At 35.0% G+C, this 24,593-nt stretch overlaps 1 protein-coding gene across 7 annotated transcripts in view; it reads left to right on the forward strand.

Annotated features, from left to right (window-relative positions):
• Nucleotides 1-24,593, forward strand: part of PPP3CB (protein phosphatase 3 catalytic subunit beta) — a 45,334-nt gene that overhangs the window by 16,785 nt on the left and 3,956 nt on the right. The window contains exons 6-14 of one of the 7 annotated variants that reach the window (XR_001403356.2): nucleotides 4,186-4,325; nucleotides 4,424-4,501; nucleotides 4,601-4,695; nucleotides 6,162-6,287; nucleotides 8,235-8,312; nucleotides 12,822-12,906; nucleotides 13,777-13,874; nucleotides 23,300-23,358; nucleotides 23,965-24,036. Coding sequence is in view for 6 of the 7 variants with exons in the window: in XM_014879923.2 (XP_014735409.1) it covers nucleotides 4,186-4,325; nucleotides 4,424-4,501; nucleotides 4,601-4,695; nucleotides 6,162-6,287; nucleotides 8,235-8,312; nucleotides 12,822-12,906; nucleotides 13,777-13,874; nucleotides 19,319-19,348; nucleotides 21,005-21,183 (909 nt within the window). In the remaining variant the exon portion in view is untranslated. Of the gene's footprint in view, nucleotides 1-4,185; nucleotides 4,326-4,423; nucleotides 4,502-4,600; nucleotides 4,696-6,161; nucleotides 6,288-8,234; nucleotides 8,313-12,821; nucleotides 12,907-13,776; nucleotides 14,824-19,318; nucleotides 19,349-21,004; nucleotides 22,766-23,299; nucleotides 23,359-23,964; nucleotides 24,037-24,593 lie in introns of those variants that run through there. The other 6 variants (XM_014879924.2, XM_014879923.2, XM_014879927.2 and 3 more) reach the window with 6 other exon arrangements.

Raw genomic sequence — 24,593 nt, forward strand, 5'->3', positions numbered from 1 at the left:
GTATATAAAAGTATGTATTGCAGCCTATTTTGTCTTTTTATCTTCATTAATTACATTTCTCATTTTCTTAGCATTTTCTCCTTTATTTGTGCTTCGTTTTTCTTTTTTCCCCTCTCCCTTTCCTCAAAGTTATAGGCTGTCCAGTGGAATCTCATTTTTGAGTTCACTGTGTTTATTTATTAGGGATTTTTTGTAATGATTGGACCATTTCAGAGCCTCAAATGTCAGTTTATTTCACTTACAGATATTACACTGCGAAGCAGAGTGATGTGAGAGGAGAAGAAAATGTTAGAGAGGAAGTGTATTTATTAGATCAGTGATGTAAGTGGGAGAATGTACTGGGGCACATTGCACTGCCAGAGCAAATACTGATATGTACAGAAATCCAAATGCATTGTGTAGAGAAAGGGAAGTAAGAAAGCAAAGAGACTAAACAGTGCCATTCTCACAAAGCCTTAACACTTCTCCCTATACAGATAAAAAGAAGCATGGTCAAGGCTTTTTGGAAAGTAACGTAAAGAAAACATTTTCTGGAAAAACACTTTGGAAAGCCACTGTCATAACAGGATTGTGATTCATTTTTCTGTTAGTCTCAGTCTTGCAGCTAATCAGGTTTCAAAGTGTCAAGTAAATTTAACTAGAACATAATTCCATTGTCTTGGCCTGTACTTTCAGATGTGCTTCTGTAATATTCAAGGCCACATTAGGGTGAAATGTTTACATGCATATATGAAAATCTGCATTGTATTTTGTTCTGATGAAAGCCATGTTTATAAATGTAAGGCAGTGTTAATAGAATTGTTGCTTGGGCCTTTTTTGTTTTTGAAGAATCATCTGGTAACCTGAAAAAGGTGCTAGTCATGGATTGGCAGCAACTTCAATAGCTGCATTAGAGCTTGGAGTGCACTGGTAATTTAAATGTATTTAAATTACAGGGTGATGTGAAATGCTCATTTTATATCTAGGAAAAAAATCATACACTTGTGGTACAAGTGTGGTGTGTGAAGTTACTTCTGTAAGCAATCAAGACAATTGTATAATATTCCAGGCCTTGTGGTTTATTAGCAGAAGTTCTTACTAAGGAGAGATCTTTGCTGCAAGGACGTAATTATCTGGCATAAAAGGGAAATCACAGCTCTATAAATAGTGCAGGAATCACCTAAGAAAAATTCTGTGCAGGGCACAATTTCTTCTGGATGAAGTCTTTCATCAGTACTGACATGTAGGAAGGTGATTAAACTATACAATTTAAATTATTATATTTGCTGTCATAAATCTACTTCCAGAAGAGGACAACTATCATACTAGGCATGACAGTGAATCCTAACCACAAAGGTTGTTCTAGGTGCTTCCTATTTCTGCCAAAATGGAAGTTTGTGAAACTTGTGGTAATCTGATTTTTATTTTCCGAATATCAATTCCACAGGTGTTCTGATTGTCTTGGTAAAGAGTGTCTCTTTAAGACATGCCCATCAATTTAGAGATGGTGTTTAGTTGATTTCCTTTATGCTGCCAAGATTTCTACTGAAACAAAATACCAGGAATTGTGATTTTTAAACCTGGCATTTTAGAAAGAAGGAAGTATCCAGGTGAGATTATGGGGGCTCTAAAAAAGAGAGACAAAGAAATTTTTTCTCCATTTACAACAGATGGTCAGTCTTTTGTTTAGCTCTTGGTGATACTAAGACTTGGTCAGCAAATTGCCTTGAAATATATGGCAACACAACTGGGAATCTGTCTTTGTAATACTTGGATTCCTTTCTGTGGCCTGCTGAAATTTCATTTTGTTCAGTAATATGTAAAATGGCTGCCACTCTTCACTGGCCTTCATGTTATTTTTTAGGTTTTATTAGGTGATAGTTCTCAAGAAAATTAGGACAGATTAATTAAAACTGGTGTCTGTGTGTGAAACTTTTGTGAAGGTCTTTTGCCTCAAAAGTAAAAGTGTTTTAATATGCTGTACCTTAATCTGCCTCTCAGGTTTTGGTACTTCAGAATTGGAACATCCATGTGGAGATATAATGCATGTCACTTTAGTTGTCCTGACTGCATAGTACCTAGAAAGTAATTTAGATTTAAATGTTTTACAGTATATTAAAAAATATACTACCTAGTCTTGTTTCAACACCAGGTCTGTTGATTCTTATTCTTAAAAATTGTCTTTCTTGGTTACCTTAGTCATATTTAGAAAAATGTTGAGCCAGTTTGTATTGAGATTCTGTTTTGCTGCAGTCAAAGCACATTCAGAAATAGTTAAATCAGTAACAAGTGTTTTGAATTTGCTCATGTCCTTTAACTTTCTTGCTGTGCCAATAATAGAGAAGTCCTTAAATTGATTATTCTGACTTGATACATGAGATCTGGGTTGAATAGTTTGAAGTGGCATTTCCTTGAATTTTGAGCTATCTTGAGAACCATGCCAGTTAGTAGAGTGTCTAGTGAAGAAACTGATTTGGTGTGCATGTAAGTAAGTATATGTAGTATATGTATAAGTGTATGTAAGTCTATTTATTTTTTACAAACTGACATTACTTCAGGAAATAGCTGCATTATTGTTTCAATGCTATGAGAAATTAGTCTGGGAGAGGTGTGTTAATTGCAGGCAACCAAAACTTTTGTTTATAATGTCTCTATCCATTTGGCCAAAGTCATAAGGAAAATCCTTGAAGACTAAAGAAAAATCCTTAGAAATGTTTTCTAGACTTTTAGCCTTCTGTATTGCAGGAAACATCAATCAACAGTTGAAACTTCCTTGTGTGAATGCCTCTGTTAGCTTCTGGACCCAAATTTATTGCTGGAGGTTTAGAAACTTGATGGTTTAATCTACAGAAATTCAGGTACTTGCAGAAGTTGATGGACTGACTTCTTCAATCTGGAAGAAATACTCCATACCAGGTTTATCATCCAGTGTGGGAAATGTTAAACCACAGGATTTTTAATATTGAATAAATTCCAACAACAACTTCAGTTAATACCTGCCTTACCATTATCTGGCAGGAATTTGTAAAGATCTGGACCTCTCCACTTATGTTACAGGTGGCAGCCTCGGGAGCTCTGATTTTCCAGGGCATGAGAGAGCTTGGCACTACTGCTGGTTCCATATTTGAATGGATTCCTATGGACCGTTAGACTCAAATTCACCAGGTGCTCACCAAACCTCCCTTCGAGCCTGTCCTGAAGAGTTAAGTGTTCTCTAGTACCATCAAAGTCATCTTCTTTGGTATGGGAAGTGAAGTGAGATAAATGCACTGTCCATCAAAGAACCGTTCCTACATTTCTTGGATAAAATCATCTTGTGAACAAACTCCAGCTACATAAAGACCAAATAAACTTTATATTGAACCTGGGATATCTACTTTCATTTCTGGGACATCAGAGATTGATTGCCTGTAACTTACTTAAGCAGAGTATTTTCCTTTTACCTTAACAAATCCACTTTGCTCCTTAACTTCTGCCCCTTTAGACTGTGGTTACTAGGAAAGTTGCAGGCTGTAAAAATAGGTGTTTCAAGTGAAAATCACTAAAGAAGCAGCAAGAGAGAAAACGCAGACATCTCCCAAAATTCTTATGGCCTATTACATCAGGGATAGAGCTGAAAAATAAAGCTTATATGGAAAAAATCTTAGACAGCTGGGCCAGTCACATCTTCATTACATTGTTAAATGATCCACTATGGAGACGGGTGTTTCAGGGTGGTTTTTTTTTTTTTTTGTTGGTTTGGATTTTTAGAGTTGTTTTGTAATATATATTTAGTCTCTTCTAGTTGGTGCTAATTATTCATGCTTTTCTTTTATAATTCCTGTTTTCTGTACTGTTTCTCTTTTCTAATTCCTGGTAGTGTCTCCAGATTGGTAGATGTGGCATGTGCATGAAAAAGGACCATTTTGTTTCTTGTCTGTATCTTGACCTTGTATTACACATATCCATCAGTCTGGAAGTTATCTCCCTTCCTTTTACAACTAATAAATCTTATTGCTTTTAACAGGTTTGGTTCTTTTGGCATGCCTGTGCCTTTTTTCATGAGGAGGAGAGGAAAAACTTTACAGAAACTACTTCTCTTTGATATGGTTGGGATTTATTCTAAAAATGCTTGGTATTGATGGATATGTTGGTTAGCAAATGTTTAAAACTTAATAATTTAATATCTAAAGAGTATTTGTGCTGTTGCCTTTTTTTTCTAAACAGTTAGATAGATTCAAAGAGCCTCCAGCATTTGGACCAATGTGTGACTTATTGTGGTCAGATCCTTCAGAAGATTTTGGAAGTGAAAATTCACCAGAGCATTTCAGTCATAATACAGTCAGAGGATGCTCATACTTTTATAGGTGAGAGTATGCTATGATCTAGTTCGGTGTTTTAGTACTGACTCTTCCTGAATATTTTAAGAAAATATCTTTTATTCATAATTGTTTTCATTTCACAGCTATCCAGCAGTTTGTGAATTTTTGCAAAATAATAATTTGTTGTCAATCATTAGAGCACATGAAGCACAAGATGCAGGGTGAGTACTTTCTATCTTTCAAGGAAATAGTCACAATGTAGAATTAAAGTCAATTACTTACTTGCTGTAAGATGTAATATAATTTGTTTGGTTTTGCAGTTATAGAATGTACAGGAAAAGTCAAACTACAGGGTTCCCATCTTTAATAACAATTTTTTCAGCACCTAATTACCTGGATGTCTACAATAATAAAGGTAAGAACTTGTTATTAGTAATTGTATGTTATAATAAATTGTCTAACTAGATAATCTAGTATCAACAGCTTTTTGCCAGTTACGAAACTAAAGGACAAAAAAAATTAAAAAAAATGTATTAGTGAAAATTATAAAAAAGAGCCATAAATGACAACCTCCTGTAAGAGAAGTCCCTTGAAGCATAAGTGTGGTCAGAGGTTTCCTTTGTGAAAGTTGTTGCTATTTAGTACTTGTGATTAAATCTACTGGTGTTATCCAGTCAGGCAAGGTTTCCCTGTGCTATGAGTTTTCACTCCTCTGATGTCTTTATTGGGCAAGGAAGGTGGTTTGCATTGTGTATTGTGGCATCTAAATGTCTAAATTGTGATTATAATTCCCATTATCGCCACATATGGGAAAACAAGAAAGAGATCAAAGTACTGATCACCACTGGAAATATTAAGAATCCATTTTTGTCCATCCTCTGCTAAGATAGAGTTGAACAGGAGAAGCATGTTTAATGGTGTGGAGAAAGATGTACCAAGTCAGAATTACAGAGAAAAGCTTAGCTGTGAATTAGTATTATTCATAGATGAGAATAAAATTCAACAATGGAAATTAAAAATAAAGCCTGCTGACATTCAAGCATGATATTAAAGTAAGACATTTCAAGTATGTGATGAATGAATGATTTCCAGATTTTCAAATAGTGTTCCTTTGAAACCAACACCTTTTTTCTATTAAATACATTGCATTTTCTTCCACCCACCTACAAAGAACCACCCCCAGCCCATTCCACTTCTGTAGGGTGAATAAATGTACACAGGAAAGATGTTGTTACTTCCACTGATTACAAAGTAAGGGGGAAGTAAAAATATCTTCAACTGGCTTTTAAAGTTTTTTCACTATCTCTATGGATACTGTGTTCATAGAACCCTTTTTCACATGAGCTATTCCCAGTCTGATGCAAGTGTAAGTATAGAAAAATGTGGTCAACTGCTTGTTTAGCTTTAGAATGCTTCTGTTTTTCTGTCTTTTCTTTCTGTTTTCTCTTTTCCCTCATCTTCTAGATGTCTTTGATTTTACTTCAGGCTTATAGCATGGGAACACACATATGAAGACACATAGGAAGAATAAAACCTGAATTTGCATATACTGAATATCCTGCTGTTCTGAGTTAGTTTTGTTATAATTACTGAAATTATACGTTTTCAGGACTTTTAAAAATCCTTGTTGATTGTACACCTGAAATAGGGTAGTACAGACCTATATTGACATGTAACAGTATCTTAATGTGAAACATCCACAGTAAAAATCCAAAGTGCTCCTCCCTTGGTTACCTAAGTACTGTGAAAGACAGAGAATGGAATACCTCTGGGATTATTTAACCTAAAGTATAAATAGACCTAAGCCAAGCCTGTGACTTTACATTTGTAGTACTTCCAAGTTTCAAACATTCTTTTCAAAATGTCTGAATTTCATTTTAGCTGCTGTATTAAAATATGAAAACAATGTGATGAATATTCGTCAGTTCAATTGTTCTCCTCATCCTTACTGGCTACCAAATTTTATGGATGTTTTCACCTGGTCTTTGCCATTTGTTGGAGAAAAAGGTTAGTAGATGTTATGCATCAACTATTATCTCTATTTTTCCCAGACTGATGTTGGGAGGATTTTTGTTTTTTTAAATATATTTACCAATGAGAGATGGATTGCATTATTTTTGTGTTGTTTTCTTGACTTGTTTACGTCAAGGCAGTTAGAACTGCATCTAATATAGCTAAGATGTTAACAGAAATTATAATTTCCATTGAGCGTGTCCATCTGCATTGTTAAGTAGTATCTTCGAACTGCATTTGAAGTTAATATTTAAGTTGTTCATATTCTACAAAATGCTAAGTTATATGTGTTATTAATCTCATGTAGATATAGGTATGAATTCATATTGAGATATTAGTGTAAAATGTTAACTTTTCTATATAGATATAACAGATTGACCTTCACTAAAGATAAGTTTTCAGTTATAATTTTTCTTGAAAAAAGATAATTTAGCACAGATCCTCCTTTTTTTTTTTTTTTTCTTTTCTCTCTAGAGATGATAACTCTGAATCTAGGACACTGGGGCCCCAAGTAGTCCTCAGTTGACAAGCAACGAGGTTAGAGGCTATTTGGGTCTGTTTAAAATCCTTCCATGACAGAAACTGCTCTTTTCATAAAAAGAGATCTGGAGAGCTCTTTAAATTTCTTTGAAAATTTCTTTGAAAATTTTTTTTTAATTTAGTTTAAATTTAATTCAAATAAAACAAATTTAAATAAATTTTAGGTTCCCTGCAGTTATATATTTAAGGACATAAAAACCTAGGATTCAAGCTTTGCTTGTGTTATCTTTAGTAAGTAGTTAAATGCAAATAGTTTGGACACTTCTTAATGTGGTTAACCCAGTCAACAATTTTTTATGTTTAAATGAAGGGACCTAACATTTGAAAGAAGATTTTGTTTATATCTCTCTTGTCTGATGATGCAACAGATAATGTTTCCAACAGCAAAGAGTTTTGATATTGTGTATTTTGCTTTTGTTGTGTTGCTGGTAATGACATCCAGCAGCTTATTTAACAGTGTTTGAGTGTTTCATTGCCCTGCTCAATGCTTCAGACTGCTGGAGTCATGGCCCTTGTAGGGAGCCTTGCCTTTGCACAAATGCATGCTTCCACTTTTGATGAAGGATTTAGTGTCAATATTGTCTGGTCTGCATTCATCTGATCAAAACCATAATTTGCTTGGGTTTTTCTTTTACAGTAGAGAGTAACTCTTTCCCGAGAATGAGGAATACAACCATAGCAGATAACACAGGGGTTGTATGAATTAGTCATGAATAAATGTAGGCAGCAATTTACAGGGTTTTAAACCAATTGCCTTTTGGATAGGCTTCTGAATACTCTATGTAGAGGAAGGTTTGAATATTTTAAGAAAGAGGCTGATATATTGAAAGATTGAGTGGCAGAATAAGAATATTCCTGGAGAAAAAAAATACACAAACTTGTATCAAAAAGCTTGTATCCAATATGTTGATATATTTAAGAGGAGTTTGAAAAGACAAACTCCTATATTTATATTCTAATATTTTTCTGCTAGAGTACTTCTGCTACATGCCTGCAGGTGTCAGGAATAGAACAGCTTGAATTTGAGCAGTCAAAATTTTTCTTATTTAGGTAAAGTTTGCATAAAAACTAGTTCAAATAATTAACTTTTGATGTAAAACGACTAATTTGCAAGAAAAATCTTTTTGTGTAAAAACTCCTCATAAGAGAGGAGCGTTGTTCCTGTTGTTTGTTTGTTTAGTGTTTAGATGTATAATTTATAGCTGCTTATTTTTCTGAGCTTTTTAAATTCTGGGACAGCTCACATCAAGAAAAGCACTTATTTTGAAATGGGTTACTGAGCAATGGTTGTGGTGTGAGAAGATCATTCACTAAAGTTGCTGGTGACTAGCTATATCTTGTGTGCTGGAAATAATTTAAATTCTACACAGAATGAATTAAGGTTTGTTTTTTCCTATACAGTAACAGAAATGTTGGTGAATGTTTTGAGCATTTGCTCTGATGATGAGCTGATGACAGAGGGAGAAGATCAATTTGACGGTAGGGTTTACTTTAAGATACGTAAATGCTCCTAATGGTAACCGCTTGTAAGCAGTTGTTAACTTAGACTGTGTTGTGTAATATTGCCTGGCATTTGAATGAAATTGCCTTCAAATTTTTCTGTAGAAAACAATGCCTTTGGTGGGGCAGAGAGGGGAATTGTGTTTCTGTTTGTGATCAAGAAGCAATAATAGTAACCTTTGCGAATTGTCATGTGATTTTTATTTATAACAAACTTTTTGCAAATACTCATATCTAATTTCGATATAAAACACACTTTTAGTGGGAAATTCTCCAAATGTCATGGCACTTAAAATTTGAAACAGAATAACTTGCTTTGCTACTGTTTAGAATAAATGTATTATAATACACTAAATTTCTTAATTATTGCCCTTCAATAACAGTTGATGCAGGAGAACATCAGATAAAATATTTTTTAATGGCAAAGTATTATAAATAAAGTCTGAAATGCAAGTTTAAGTCTGTGCTTGAGTTTGAAGGACAGCTTGTATATGTATGTTGTATTATGTGTATTTCTGTAATGAATTATAACATCTTTCTGTCTCTTAAACTGTGATACAGTAGATTGTTAAGAGTGGTTTGTAGCATGATGATTAGGAAGCAACATTGACATGAAGACCTAGCATATCACACTTTGTTTTGTTGGGCTTTTTACAGAAGTGCTTAATGTCACACCTAAACATTTTTTAGACTTGCTTCATTTCATCCAATAACAGAACTGATCTGGTGAATTGTTGTTGATGGGAGAGGAGGAAGAAAACTTGCAGCAGCCTTTGAGGAACATGAAAGGATCATTTATAAAGACATTGGAGACACAACCCCTTTCTTAGCATTTGATAACTGCTGTGTTCAAATTTGACAGCAGAATAGTGTTGTGCTAAGCAGCTGTGTGTTTTCCATTGGAGTGCATTGCTTCTGAGCCACTTCAGCTTTGCTGCTATTTAGATGATGGCCAGAAATGTGAAAACGTAGAAGAAGTCTCAAAAGTGATCCTGCCAACAGTCAATTCCTGGTTTTTATTCAAGTAAATCTACTAAACTGGACATAAAGCAATTGCACCCAGCAGGGTTAGTGGTAGTCTAAGTGTTAGGATTTATGTTTGCCAGAGTAGTTGCAGATGTCAGTTGATTGCATATACCCTGTCTGTAGTTTTCTAATTTGAATTATTTTATTCTTCTGTCTCCTTTAACAATTTCTTTGCTTGATGCATCTGTTATGCCACCTAGGTACTGTCTATGCTTTATCTTTCTGTGGTTGGATTTTGTTTTGAACTGTTGACTTCGAAGCTTTCACTTGTTATTCGTCAAATTTTAAATATTCTCAACGATTCCACTTCTTGTTTGATGAATGCATTTTCAAGTGTTGCAATTTTCCATTTTATTTTTTTTCACATTTCTTCTCCATTCCTTCTTTATTACCACTGCCAAGTTAAATATCTTTTTTTTTGTCTCACTCACCTTTATCTTCATCGTTCACTTCCTTTTTTTCTGGACTCTCCATCTGAAGAGCGACTCATATATGGCAATAAAAAAGGTACAGACCAGACAGAGTAGGAATGTTTTGAAATATGACTTCACAGAACCTGACAATATAAAGTATTAAGGAGAAAATACCTTTCTGTGGAGAGTTTTTATGTAGGATTTTTTGATTATTAACCATTTTAATGGGAATTTTATAAATACTTGTGTATTTTGTTATGAGAAGTCATACTTCAAGACATCTGTCTTTCTGTGCATGAATTTTTTTACTCCTTTCTTCATTCCTTTTTTTGTAGAATTTCATTCTTTTACCCACTTCTAAAATTTTATCTTTGGTCCTGCATGTGTAGGGAGCTTTCCGTTGTCTGTCTTGCTCTTTAATACTTTCCTCATGAGCTGTTTTTTTAAGGTTGTGCATGGAATGTGTTTATAAAATGTTCCAAAACCTGGTTTGTGTAGTACATTTCGTCTTCTTAACTGAGATGTAAAAAAAAGTACTTTTTGATTCTCTGTGTTATTTTGAAGATGGTCGGATGCAAATTGTAAAAAGAAGCCTACTTACTAACTTAAATTCATGGTCTGTCACTTGTTTTTCAGAAATCACAGGGTAGATAGTTCTGTACAGAGAAATTATTCTCAATACTACTTGCCTAATAATATTTTTTCTCTCTGTATTAGTTTGTTGGTTCCAGAGAATATTTCTAATACTTGGAGATGCATTAGATTATAGACATACTTCCAAAAGTTATGTTTGGGGCATAACATGTCAGCGTTTCACAATTTGTTTCTTGTGCAGGCATTGGGAATGGGAAATGGGGAAGTTCTTTGTCATATCTCCTATAATTTAGGGTGTAATTAAGACATTCTTCTGCAAGCAAATGCCATTCTCTAAATAATCATGATTCAACAGCCACATTAGTGCAGTGCTGCAGCCTGGAGTAATGCCTTTGGCTTTTTGCCTTGGCTGTGTTGCTTCTAGAGGGCCAGGGCAATGAGAGATCATCTTAAAAAAAGAAAAACAAAAATGAAAAATCCCAACAGACAAACAAAACCCCCTCAAACAAACCAAACACCCCAAAGCAACCTTTCTCATTTTAAAGCACAGGGACTAGCACTGCCTGAAGTCTTTCCAGTTGGCACGTTACAGCTTGGCATCAGTGAAGCCTGCAAATTGGTGTAGGTAGAAGGAAAACTGAGGAACTTAAAGAGAAATATTTGACATCCCCATTAGCCCAGATCTTTTCAAACTCTAAAAGAGTCTCCTTATTACAGATTCTCAAGTGACTATTCAGTAGTGTTCAAAGAGACAAAATAAAAATTTCTAGAACTGGAAAAATTAAAAGTTGATATTTAAAGGAAATTATTTTCAGTAAAAATGGAATATTTCACACTATCTTATTCCAGGTTTTTCCTGTTTTGTCACTTTTTGTTTCTACCTGCTTTGTCACGTTTTTAGTTCGATGTCTGTTAAAATTGTCTAAAAAAACTTAACTCAGCAGTTCCTGGCTTTTTTGTTTTGTTTATGAGGACTGGCAGGTATTTGTCATACCCCATGACTCTGTCATTGTGTCTTTCAAAAGCTGTCTCTTCCCGCATTTTTTCTTTGTCATTGCACCTTTTCTGTCTTATGTGGTTTTGTTGTTGTTGTTTGCCCTTACATGCTTTATCTTTGTATTTTATTTGGTTTGGTGTTCAGGGTGGAAAGTCTAACCACTCTTGTGCCACAGAAGGCCTTATGTCCTTTCAGCTGTGGTCTGAGAAGTGTGACTGTTGTTCCTGGGTGTCTGTTCCCTCACTGGGAAGCCCCATGCTAGTGAGCAGGGATGGAAAACAGCTTCTTCCACAGCTCCCCTTTTGAATGCAAGTAGGCGAATTTTGGACATGTGGCTCTTCCCTGCTCATTTCTGTGGTCCTCTCTTCTACATTCTTGCAATTTAGTTGGCAATTTCTTATTGTGTACCTTTCTCCCAAGACTGAACAACACTGTACATGGAAGTTCTGGAACACCTAACAGACCTGTCTGAGCTTGTTCGCTCTTGGTACCCTGTGGTTCAATTCACAGTATGACTGGCTTACTCTTACCTTGATGTGACTAATGCTCTCCTCCAATGGCTGAGGAGAAGTAAGGATTTTGGTTTTGATACCTCCTCATCTGCCTCTACTATTTTAATAAAATTGAGAAGTTGGCAAAGAGAAAGTAAGATGAGGGGAAGGATGGCTTTTATACATTGAAACAAACCAGAAACACTTAAGTGTTGGAGAACAGTGTTTCCATTTTCATGTCAAGGCAGGCAAAAGTGGCTCTTCTTCTCAATCACAAGCCTCCTTTCAGAGTTTTGTCTTTACTTTTGTCTGTCACAAGTGGTATCACTCTGCCCTGTGGAATGTGCAATATTTACTCCAGATCTTTGGTATTTGTAATTTCTGCAAATGATGCAAACCTGAGATGATGTGGAACACAGACTTAAGTGGTAAGAAAGGTACCACTGCAGCTTTTTGCTTGTTTATTTTCTGGAGAGTTTTCATGGAGTTGTGTTTTTGGTAGCTGACATAAAAACAAGGAAACCACTGTTTTCTCTTGAACAGCTGTGTAACAATTAGAAAATCTTCATTTTTTGTGGCTTTAGTATCTCTGGCTTATATACTGGGCTGCTTGCCTACATCTTGATATACACACGTGTCAGTACTAAGAATTTAAAGTGTAAAATTTAGGCAAATGAGTTATGATAGTTTCTACACCGTAGTGGTGGTAGTTCAGATGCTTACTGGTTTGGGAAATCATTGTGAACAAGCTAACTTTTTTGTGTGTGTTTAGTGGACACAGAAGTGTTGGTGGTTTTGCTGGCATTCTGAAGCTCTAATTTGATAACGTTGTGCCCTTAAGTATTTGGGTACTGACTTCCTGTGAAGAGTACTGAACTTAAACAGTTGTGTTATATTTGATGCACTTTAAAACAGTGACCTTCTAAGTACTCATGAGCTTGAGACTCTTTATTCTTTCTATTGAAAGTAGGTACAGCTGCTGCTCGGAAAGAAATAATCAGAAACAAAATTCGGGCAATTGGCAAGATGGCAAGAGTCTTCTCTGTTCTCAGGTACTTGAATGATTTCAGCTTTCCTAAACCCCTCTTACATATGCAAGGTAAACATCTCTGTTTCAGGATAATGAATGCCAGAGAATTTCCAGGAAGATCACTGTGCATCAGAATCTTGTTTGACACATTGGTGTACCCTCTTGCTGTTGGAATTTTTGGTTAAAGAATATTTTTGAGTTATTTTTGAGACATGTTTCAAGAAATCAGAGAACATGATCTTTAGCTTACTTGTTGTTTGTCTAGCTGTTAACTAAGAGTGTTGGAAAGACAATACCAGATAGAAAGATGAAATCGAGGGTGTAATGGAGGAGGTCAGGACTGAGTCTGAAAATTTCTGACATACCAGGAACTTGAGGAGTAGAGGGGTTTTATTTCCACTTTTGGCTTCTTTTCAGCTATTTAAAAAATACCCATCCTCTTTAAATGTAGGAATTTCATCATCCTATTTACCCAAAATATCTGTTTTTCCACAGAACACAGTTGCTCAAGTAGGGATAATTTTTTGAAGTTATTTTCCAAAGCAGAGACATTTAAAACAAAATTGGGGATTATTTTATGATAGTGAGATATGTTCAGTACCTCCTGAGGCATTCAGTGCTCATTTCAAAGCTAATGAACCTGCATATGAATAACTGCTCAGAATTTGGTTCAGAAATAGCCAGCATTTATAACTCCTAGGCGGAAGAAAGACTGGCCTGGAATAGAATTATTTTCGCCTTTTAAATTGTTGGAATTTGAATTTACATTCAGTCTTGACATGCCTAAAACACAGCAAAACTAGGCTCTCCCTTTCTCCATCCATTATTTTACTTCAATGTAGGTTTTCATGCACAGATATTTAAGGTTTTGTTACTGTTTTCTTTCACACAGGGAGGAGAGTGAAAGTGTGCTGACACTCAAGGGTTTGACTCCCACTGGAATGTTACCTAGTGGAGTGTTGGCTGGAGGACGGCAGACCCTGCAAAGTGGTAATGATGTTATGCAACTTGCTGTGCCTCAGATGGACTGGGGCACATCTCACTCTTTTGCTAACACCACACATAATGCATGCAGGGAATTTCTTATGCTTTTCAGTTCTTGTCTTAGCGGCTGATACGAGCATAGTGTTATGTGTTAATCAGGCAATGTGAAATGGATACTTAACCAGGGTATAAAACTAAAAGCCAATTAGTTCAGCAGTGTCAGGCTGTGTTTTTCAGATTCTGAGCCTCCTTAGTTTATGATTTTTCAGGTGGGGTGACCTTATAGATCTCATATTAAGGCATTTAATCATTACAGATACAAAAATGGCAGTGTAATTTTGCATCATTACTTGTGTGCTCTCCATTAAAATGGTTTTATTATAGCTGTGTTAGTATTTTCATTGACAATGTCAAATACTTGTTGATATTAATATTAACAAACAGCTACAGACTGCATAGTTCCATATTGCACTCCATTGACAGATTGGAATGTGCTACGTTTTGTACCCTGGTAATTAATGCCAAAGTTTGTTCTCTATGTTGTTTGTCAAATGTTCTATGTATAATTGACCTCCCTGAATTGTCCTTGTAACATGCTGTTTCCTTCCTCTGCAGATGTAGCTGCTTTCTTAGATCTGTCTGTCTCTCTCTAGGTATAGATGTATGTCTGTATAAGTGTTAAAATTAAACCACTATCCCAGACACTTGTCTGTCTCTTGATGTAGAAGCAATGTTGTAGCACCTTGTTTTTGAGGTTTGCTGCATTTGCTGCTGCACATTGTCTGTGCATTTTGAACAATAATGTACTTGAAAAATATTCCATCATTTGTTATAAAATCAGTTGAGAATAAAGGGATTGAATTTAAAACTTGTAAATAAATCAAAATAAAAGGGTGTTATTAAGTGTGCATATATTTTTTTTTGCATGAAAATAAAAAGAACTCTATACAAAATATACCTGTAATCTGGCTCATTGAATATTTTATAAAAGGTTTTTATTCTTTTTTTTTAGTTTGTTGAATCATTGGATCATATTTTTCACAAGGCCCATAATGATTACCTAGCATTAGGGAGGATGCTATGAGCTTGTACCAAGCATATTAAAAGAGTGAAGTCCATGTTTTCTGTTCACAGTGGTGAATAGCTAAAAAACACCAGTCTGAAACTGGACTTCATATCAGCAGCACTCTTAACATATTTAAGGACTTTTTATTGGCCACCTTCAGGCTTTACTAGGAAATAAATATAAAACTATAGTATGGGAATACTGAATTTTATAACTATTGAAAGATTGTGATATGTGAATACCATTTTTACACAATCTATTTTCCAAGAGTAGCTGCTTTTCTCATTTCATGATTTAGACTGTTTATTTGAATTCCATATATTTTCTATGTAGTTTTTTAAAAGCCTTTCTCTACATTTTCTATTAAACTATCAAAGCTGTTTTTAATAGCTTTGAAAGACAAATGTTACATTTTAAATCATTTTTCAGTGGACATATAATGTCTACAAGTAATTTTATATGTCCAGTGTATGTATGTGATTGTTTTGTGAGTGTCTATAACAAGAAATGGTGTGTGTTTCCTAATCCATTCAACTATTCCAAAAGCATATGTTCTAACTTTAATTTTCATTGTTTAATAAGAAATTTTATTATGCTTAAAAAATGAGTCTGCATTCCTCTCACTCATTTAACAAATTTTTATCCATGTTGCATTACAAATACCAGAGAGGATCAAACTGACTAGAAAATTTTTTTCACATAAAGCATAGGACTTTCTACCATTACTGAAAATGGGGGGCATTTGGAAAGTATGCAAAATCCATTCAGGATTTTTGTGGGTGTGGGCTTTTTCTTGACTAGAACTTTTGATGGCAGTATTATTCCCTGATGCACAACATTAATATACCTCATTTTTTTAGTCATGTTGATTGTTCTAAATAAATCATGCCAACTGTTAGTTCTTAAACTGAAGTAATTTCTTTTTACTGATAAGACTGATGTTACTCTTTTAGTCTTAAAAGAGTAGTTCTCAAATTATAATGCTCAATTGCAAAGGTGGCAGTAAACCAAAAATAAAATAAAACTTCATTAACTGACCGTTTTCTAAACCATTGTAGTAAGAATTTATATTCTTGACAAAATTACGGCCACTGACAGTATAGCAGGATTTCTTACTACAGATATTTAATTACTCTTTGAAGTATTTTGTACTATCAGTACACTGTCAATATCAATTTGTACTATCAGTATACTATTAATAATTTAAACTAATCTAGGCTTGCAAAAATAAAATAATATAATATTAATTGAAGTATTTTTTAAATTCTGTTATATTGTTGCTTAAAAATACACAGAATTTACCAGTATGGCCTAGGTTTTCCTGGTTTCAGTCTTAAAAATGCTCATTTTCTAAATGGCACATTGATTGCTGTTAAATCTATGAGCAGCTCTGAAAGTTATAAGAAATTGGAGTGTATATCTCCATTTCTCACAAGAGCTGGGCTGAAATTATTTTATCAGGGCAAGTAGATACACACACATATGCAATTTTTGCATATATACCTGTGATAGTCTTAATGTCAGTAACATTTTCCATACTGGGTCTTTGCAAATGCTGCTCTTCTGTCAGAACTTGGTTGAGCCCAGCTGCTGTGTTTGTGAGCTGCTGGCCCTCCTCCTCCTCCTCCTCCTCCTCCTCCTTGGAGCAGAGGTGCCTGGTGGCTTTGCCTGGTGGCTTTGCCATCCTGCCTGGCAGCACCAGGACAGATCCTCACTGCAGCACAGAGCAGCCCAGGGGGGAATGGCAAATGCAGACTGCAGCCAAGGGCTTAAACAAAGACAACTCAATTCAAAAGCATAATTCTGGGATAAAATGCAAGCCTACATCCTATGGGAGATGCCACTGCATGATTTTTTTTCATGAATATATGGATATGCCTTTAAAAAATTAATCATAGCTTACTTTTGGATAGTTTTAATGTTTTAGGATAGAAACAGACTTTGGGAAATCATGGCCTTTGTATATTTCTAGATTTTTTAACGTAAATTTGGTTTTTATTATTTTTGTTGCTTGCATTATATAATATATATTATAAAGATCATATTAAGTACTGTTATTTAAAGTAACATTTCCTAGTGACTTATTTTGTGAATTGAATTCAATGCCATTAGCTTCTGAATTGAGCCAACATCTGCTAAAAACGGACAAAATACATAGAGCTTTATTCAGCAACATACTAAACACAAGTCTAAATTAAAAATTTGAAGTACTGCCATGGACATCAATTGCCCCTGCTATTAGTCAGAAAGCAGTTAAGATAGTTTTTGTGTATATATTGAAAATCTGCAAGGATTTTCTATCACATCCATCCATTAAATAAAACAAGGGGAGAGCTGAAATTAAGGATGTAAATGCCATTAAAACCTATTGCTTAAAATCAGCTCTCAGTTGGGAATTTTCAGAGCGAAGACTTCAGAATTACCTGTTAATATGATCCAGTATTTATTTGAGGTTTATCAAAGTCTACAAAGAATAAAGTTTTCATTTAGATATACCTGCAAAAAAGAATCCAACAAAATTATTTTCCAAATTGAGTCTCTACAGGTTTTTTAAGTGCTTGTATTTTCCAGTCAGTTTGTTCTTTTATGTCAAGTTGAAAATTATCTTTTTCTTAACTATGATGAATATTCCAAGGTCTTTTTGGAATAGTAGTTCTACAAGTAGCATGAACTAGGAGTAAATTTTGAAATTTGTATTTATGACCAAGCTACATAATTTGCAGAGATAAATCAGTATTCGTGATCTTTTCAGGAAAAGATTGAAAACAAAGACTCCACAGGTAACAGGAAGTGGTGGAAAGAGGTGGTTTTTTTATATAGTTTCATATTTGTATGGCAAATTGATTAGAGTTTGAAAGTATGTATTTGGTGACTTTCTAAAACAATTCTTAAAGTAATTTGTTTTTAGAAATAGAGAAAGTTTCTTTCCCTTAAGGTAAACATAAATAACCATCCATTCAAGTGGCTTTTTGATTTAATTCTGGAATTGTCCTTGTCTCTGTAGATTTAAGTGCAGAACTGTTTTAACATTTTTTTCATTTTTTGTTCCATGGAAAGTGCAGTATGTGAAATTAAAAATGCTGCATTTTCCTTAAGTATTTAATATTATTTTATGAGATAAAATAGTATTTATTGGATACTTCCTTAATGCAAGTATCCAATTTTTGTAGACTATCTCAGTGAAAATTAGAATCTTATGCAACAGTGAGCTTAAAACATAGTGTAGGCAATTCATACATAACATAGTGTAGGCATAGTGTAGGTGATTGGTTTTGTTGGATAGGAAATGAGAAGTAATAAATTTAAATCTCTTTAAAGAATTTTATTCTCATCTAATGCCCTATTTTCTTATAGAGCTATTTTCCCCAGCACTTGCTTGAATACTCTGCCATGATTTTTGTTGTTAACAGTATGTATGAAGCACTACACAAGTAGGTTTACCACTATATAAGCTACTTTTTGTCAGTATTCCTGAAATTGTGATATTAGAGGCATGGCAAATAATAGAGGAGGTAAAAAGTTGTTACCATGATTGACTTAGCTACAGTTCAGGTTGTAATAATAATAACCTTATGTTAAAACTTTGCTATCTAGAGCTAAAACTGTAAGGAAAGATCTTACACATCAGAAATCAAAGCAGTTGTCATAGTTATTTAGTTAGAAAAGCAGCCAGATGTTCTTTATATTCACATGAATTCACCCACTAAGACTACGTTAACTCCAGACCTCTTTCTGCTGTAGACTTTGTTGATTCAACTAAACAAATTACAAGACTTTATAAATATGACTTTCTAGATTTGTTTTCTTTGGCTTAAATTTCATGATTCAGTTCTCAAAGATGCCCATTTTAGCTTAAAATATTGTGAGAAATTGAAGTAGTAGTTAAACTTCAGGGAGCTAAAGAGAAAAATAATTTTTATTATTATTAGAATGCTGGTAGTGTTGTTTTTATAGTGTCCTTCCTGGTAATTTATTGAATATCACTAATGCATTTTAATCTTCAGAAATAGTCTCAAATAGATCTTTAGTATTTTTTTAAACCATACCACAACTTCAACATCAGTTGAAGTTTTCTGTTGCTGTCTTAAAAAAAAACCAAAACAAAAATCACAACCAAAAGTTACAGAAATGTAGTTAATAACACCAGTTCAGTAGTGTTACTTTGACAGGCTTTTAGTTGATAAACTCTATTAGTTAAAATCTAGGAAAAGTTTCACTTAGACTTGAAAATAATCCCCCAAAAACTTAATTGTCATTTGAAGGAATTGTAATCGAATCTGGCGTAGCATACTATATTAAATTGATCATTGCCTTTTCTGCTGTGCGATATTACACTCTTCATCTTTCTCATTCATTTTGCATGCATCTGCTCACTTCTGTACAGCCACTGTAGAGGCAATTGAGGCTGAAAAAGGTATGATCAGAGTCTTTGCCCTTGGCAGAGATCTGTGGTGTCTGGGAGGGAATTCAAAAGTACTCTGTGTGGGTGTGTTTTATTTTCAACTTGCACAAGCAGAGATGAATCAACTGCATTGATTCATCTATTTTACATGTAACATTCATTTCTGGCTTTAGGATGATGATTATCTTTAATATTTTAGGGAAATTCTTGGGGGTTTTTAGTCTCCTTTTTTTTTTTTTTTTTTTTTTTACAGAATATGCTGTAGGTTTTTGTATAGTAGCATGTTGTGATATGTGATGTTGTCTTGAAGTTCTTAAAAATAGAAGTGTTTAGTGTTTTTTTTCTGCATTCAACTGAAGGTTTTGTTTGATTGTGGGGAGGGGATGTTCTATGTGGAAGGAGGGTTGTTTATGCATGCCTTTTCTCATAAAATATATATTTAATGGCTTTGAACTTTTTTTTAAACTTTCTGTGATACCTGGTAGTGCAAGATGTATAACTTTTTTCTATAGATTTTGAATATAATTTATTGTTCAACTTTATTTCTAGTATTTATGAACATATTAAATGCAATGGATTATTAGTGCTTCTGTGCTAAATAAGTTGCATACAGGCCCTATGTTAGTGGTATTGAGCAAAATGCCATCAAATTATTTGGCTCAGAGTATTCAACTTCAGATTGTTTCTTTTCAGAGAGACTTTAGTTTGTTCTTGCTCAGAATTCAATGAAGTGAATGACAAACAGCATAGCATTGAGAGAGCTGCCTTTGGGGTTTTTCAGATTTAGTTGCAAAGCACCATTTAATGACTGTATTCTTTGTTTTTTTAATTAAGGAAGTCAGATCTCCAAAAATATAAACAAGTGCCATATTCTGTTCTCACACACACCTGCAAGAGGTCCTGTTGTTGTGAGTGGAAAGCTGTACTTAAATCTCCAAAGAATTATTTCATCCCAAAGACTTCAGTCTTACTATGTGGTCAGCCATTTGTAGGTGTAAATTCAACTACAGACCTCATTCATCAAAATAATCAGTAGAAAAATAATACCTATTTTCTATACTTACTTTAAATACATCTGTATTTAAATGATGCCATTGTTGAACCACAGTGCTAACTCGGTGATTGTGGTTGTGTCCATTTCCATCATCCACATGATTAGCACAGTGTGAACCACATCCTGCAGTTTTGCCTGCATGAAAACTGCAGGATCAGGCCATGGGTGCGTGTGCAGGATGTAAATCTGCCACTTCTTTTGTAACCCTTTGCTGCTTTGCCTCCACTGCACTTGCTGTGCTGCTTAGATCTTACTGACATTGCCCTGAAGAGAAGGGGGATGTTAAGATTAGCCTGATGAGCTGGGCAGCAAAAGCACAGCAGTGATAGCTGGCCCCACCAGGGACAAGCAGAAGCAATCAAGTGGGCTTAAATCCCTTGATTCCTACTTGCAGAATATTTGCCATACTTTGTTCTCTTTGTAATGAACTGAAATCATAATTGCTGTGAACGTGTCAGGAAAGCAGGTTAGAGAATCTTTTAGCAATACAGTTGCAGGGCCATAAGTTTCTTTGGCTGATTTTTATCTTTTTTTTAATCATCATTTGTTAGAAAAAGTATATGCTTTCAACTTATTTTTCCATTACTGACATATCAAATTTGCATTTTGTTAAGCAATACGAGGATTCTCTCCGCAACATAAAATCTGCAGTTTTGAAGAAGCAAAAGGTTTGGATAGGATCAATGAGAGAATGCCACCAAGAAAAGATACTCTTCAGCAAGATGGTATTAATACCATAAACACAGCCAATGCCAATGGAAACAATGGAACTGGCAACAACAATGCACAGTGACCACATCAGCTTCTGGTTTACTCACTCATGTCCTGCCTGAGAATTCCTAGATTACTGCTTTTTGATGTGACAACAAATGAAATAGGGGGATCACTTCAAGTGATTACTTACCACGAGGTGGAAAACCATCTGACTTGATTGATCCCACTGAAAGAGATCATCATGCTTTTGAGACAACAGCCCCTCTGTTACACGGTGACCCAGCCTGCTGGGAGCGTGTGCCTCACCCTTTTCACACCAACGTCCATCACTGGCTGCTGCAGCTTTGGAAGAGATCTAGGGAAAGGATTGGACTGTTCTCACTAAAGCACACCTAGACTAGCATCTTATGCTTACGTTGTCAACACTTTTAAGTTTACAAATGGGATTTTTCTTTCAGTAGAGGCAGTTTGTTTGTTTGTTTGTTTGTTTGTTTTTTAAAATCAGACATTCAGATACAACCCTAAGAGCTAACTATTTATTAATGGACATTGGTTTCATGATATGTCTTTAAAATTATAGATTAGAATGGTCTTAAAATATCTGAGGCTGCAAAAAACTGTATTTTAAATAACAGAAAAAATGCCAAAAAATTTCAGTTGGTCATTCTGTAAAATGCTGACCTCAGGTTTACTCCTTTAGATGTTGCTAATTCTATATTGTATTCACTGTATTTTTTAGTTACAGCTTATCAGAAGATTTCTATGTAGGAATGTTTATTACTTGAACACAGATTTAAAAAAAAAATATTTAATTTAGAAACTTTTTTGCCCAGCTTTTTCAAGACTTTTCCCCACCTTGAATTTAAATAAAAAATTATATATACTAATTTTAAAAGTAAGAAAAATATGGAAGTATTAATTTTAAGGTACTTTTAATTGAACTTTGTACATTGTTTAAGTAAATTTTGATTCATATCAAGTCTGTAAAGCTTGGCATTGTATTTTGTGTATGCATGTTTTCATTTTGCAAATATTTAATATATAGACCTATGATGTACATCTATAGGTTACCTAGATGTTATGGGTACTTTTAGTTTATCGTGAGTATTACGGTTGCATAAATAGCTAATAATCACTGGGCTGAATAGCTGCAAGCTTTTTATTATTTTTCAATCTGTAAAGGAAACTGAACCTGTATTGGACATACTTTTTGTTTAAGCAAAGCAGCGCGTAAGCAATTGCTCTGTTCAACTGCTAAGGCATTAGTGAAAGTGTAAACTTGAGACTGCATGTATTTTGGTATCTACAGGACTGCTTGGTTAAAATAAAAGTTGAAGCCCTGTGCTAATTTGTTCACAAATAATGGACTGTACTGATTGCCAGTGTACTTTGTTATATATTTTGACATTTGCTACATGTCCTTCTCATCCCCTGGAACACGACTTGAAACTTATGTCACTAGACTTCATCTCTCTTTTTTTTTGTTTTGTTTTGTTTTTGTTTTGTTTTTTTAGGTTTGGTTGGTTTTTTCTTGGTTTAGTTGCCATAACCTACAATCTGTACATACCCCTAAGTTGGAAATTTTATGCATGTTCTGAACTATTCAAGTATTTTATAAACGGTAGCACACAATAAATTTTGTGCATGGGCTGCGGCTCCTATCACTGTGTATTGGTTTTATTTGGCATACATAGGTCTAATCTGACCTCGCAAATTGTTTAGAAATAGTCTTCAATATTTAAGCCATTCAAAAAAATAGCATAAAAGGTCAGATTTAGCTTGCAGAGAACAAATTGAATGTAAATACTAAGTAATTTAAATTTTATTCCTGCTGCCTTTTTTTTGCTTTTGAGTTCTCTCTCAGAAATATTTTGTGTGTGGTAAACCAGACATTCACTTTTGGTTTGTATAGGCTTGTCAGACCAGGGTTAGTGGATTCTAGAAAAGACTCTTATGCATAGCTGTGTTTCATATGTTGGTTTGAACTAAACATTCGACTACTGAAGTGTTTTGGGGCTGCTTTTTTGTGCAGAGGGAGAAAATCGTTTGTTTTGGCACTCTGTACAGACACACGGATTAGCCTTTTGGCATATTCTTTTTAAACTAAGGACCAACTGCTGAACAGGATGAGAATTAAGATAAGTGACACGCTGTTGGTAAGGGGAGTTTTAATATTCAATTTTACTTTATTGCAGATGCATTTTAATTGGAAATTCTTCTAAGAGTTTAAGTCCAGAAGATCAAGTTAAAAATGGTAAGTTTTTTGGCTTTTTTTATGAAGCACTCTCATCCCTGCGAGCTGTACAATCTGCGTGCAGTGTCATTAGAGCAGGACAAAAACCTATTATGAAGTACAGCTGAAATTTATGATGAACATGGTGATGGTACCTTTCTCCTTTAAGTGCTAATGGAAAATGTCACCTCACAAGAAAATATTTGTCCTGATTTGATACTCAGATCTTGGTTGTTATGAGGATTTCGAGTAGCTGGAATTGTGCATATGAAGAAAATACAGATAGAATCTGTGTGGAAAGACCTCACTGTAATTGGAGAGAAGTGGTTCTGATACTTGCAGGCAGTAAGTGCCCAGCAGCAAGGATGTTCACTTCTGTGAGGATTCCCTTGCAGTGTCTGTTCTGCTGCTGTGAGGACTCCCTTGCATTATCCCTTGGCTGTAGTTTTTGCCAGATATGAAGGCAGATCTGCAGTAAAGGAAAATACACTGGGTAGTGTCTTTGGCCTGATTTCTCATGCTGTTTCTCCTGTCACCCTTTAGGCAAGTAGTCAGGTAACAGGGTTATGTCTGGGGGTGTTCCTCTGTAAAGTAGGCACTCATTTTTTGCTACTGTGTTTCTGTAAGGTGGAGTCTGGAGCTGTCTCTAATTCTTATATTGTTTGGGAGAAGAAATTATTTCCTTACTCCCAGAAAACTGTAAGTAGTTTACATTACTTGTTTTATGCTTTCAGCATTTTAAGGAGGGGAAGAAAAAAAGAAGTCACCTGTATGTCCTTAGTCTGTTCTTGGGTAGGGAGGGGAGAAAGCTTGGCTTTGACAGCCAAAGGAGACAGGAAGCAAAAGGTGTGAGAGGTTTGGCAGGTTCCTGGTTTGAGCTGGAGTGGTCAGTGCCTCCCTGCCCTGCTCTGGGTTCAGCAGACGTGTGTGTGTCACTTCTTCCCTGAGCTGAGGGGTGGGACCATCATCTGTGCTGTGCTTACCTGGAGGGCACCATCAGCGAAGATTCAGAGGTGGGCTGGGGTCTCTGACTGCCCCAAGGAGTGTAGCTGTGTGTTGGTGGAACTGAGAAGCAGAAGTACAGGCCGAGCTGGGTCAGGTTTTGGGGAGTTGTTTACCAGCAGGGCTTTGTGCTGTCAGGGAATGTGCTGCCAGTTGCTGAGCCAAACAGAGATAAGCAGCCTAGTTCACAACCTACCTGTATCCACTTCAATGAAAAACACCTTCACCTCCCAAAATTATAATATGAAAACAGC

The sequence above is a fragment of the Sturnus vulgaris genome, chromosome 8 (assembly GCF_052056855.1).
Source record: "Sturnus vulgaris isolate bStuVul1 chromosome 8, bStuVul1.hap1, whole genome shotgun sequence".
In the NCBI taxonomy this organism is placed as follows: domain Eukaryota; kingdom Metazoa; phylum Chordata; class Aves; order Passeriformes; family Sturnidae; genus Sturnus; species Sturnus vulgaris.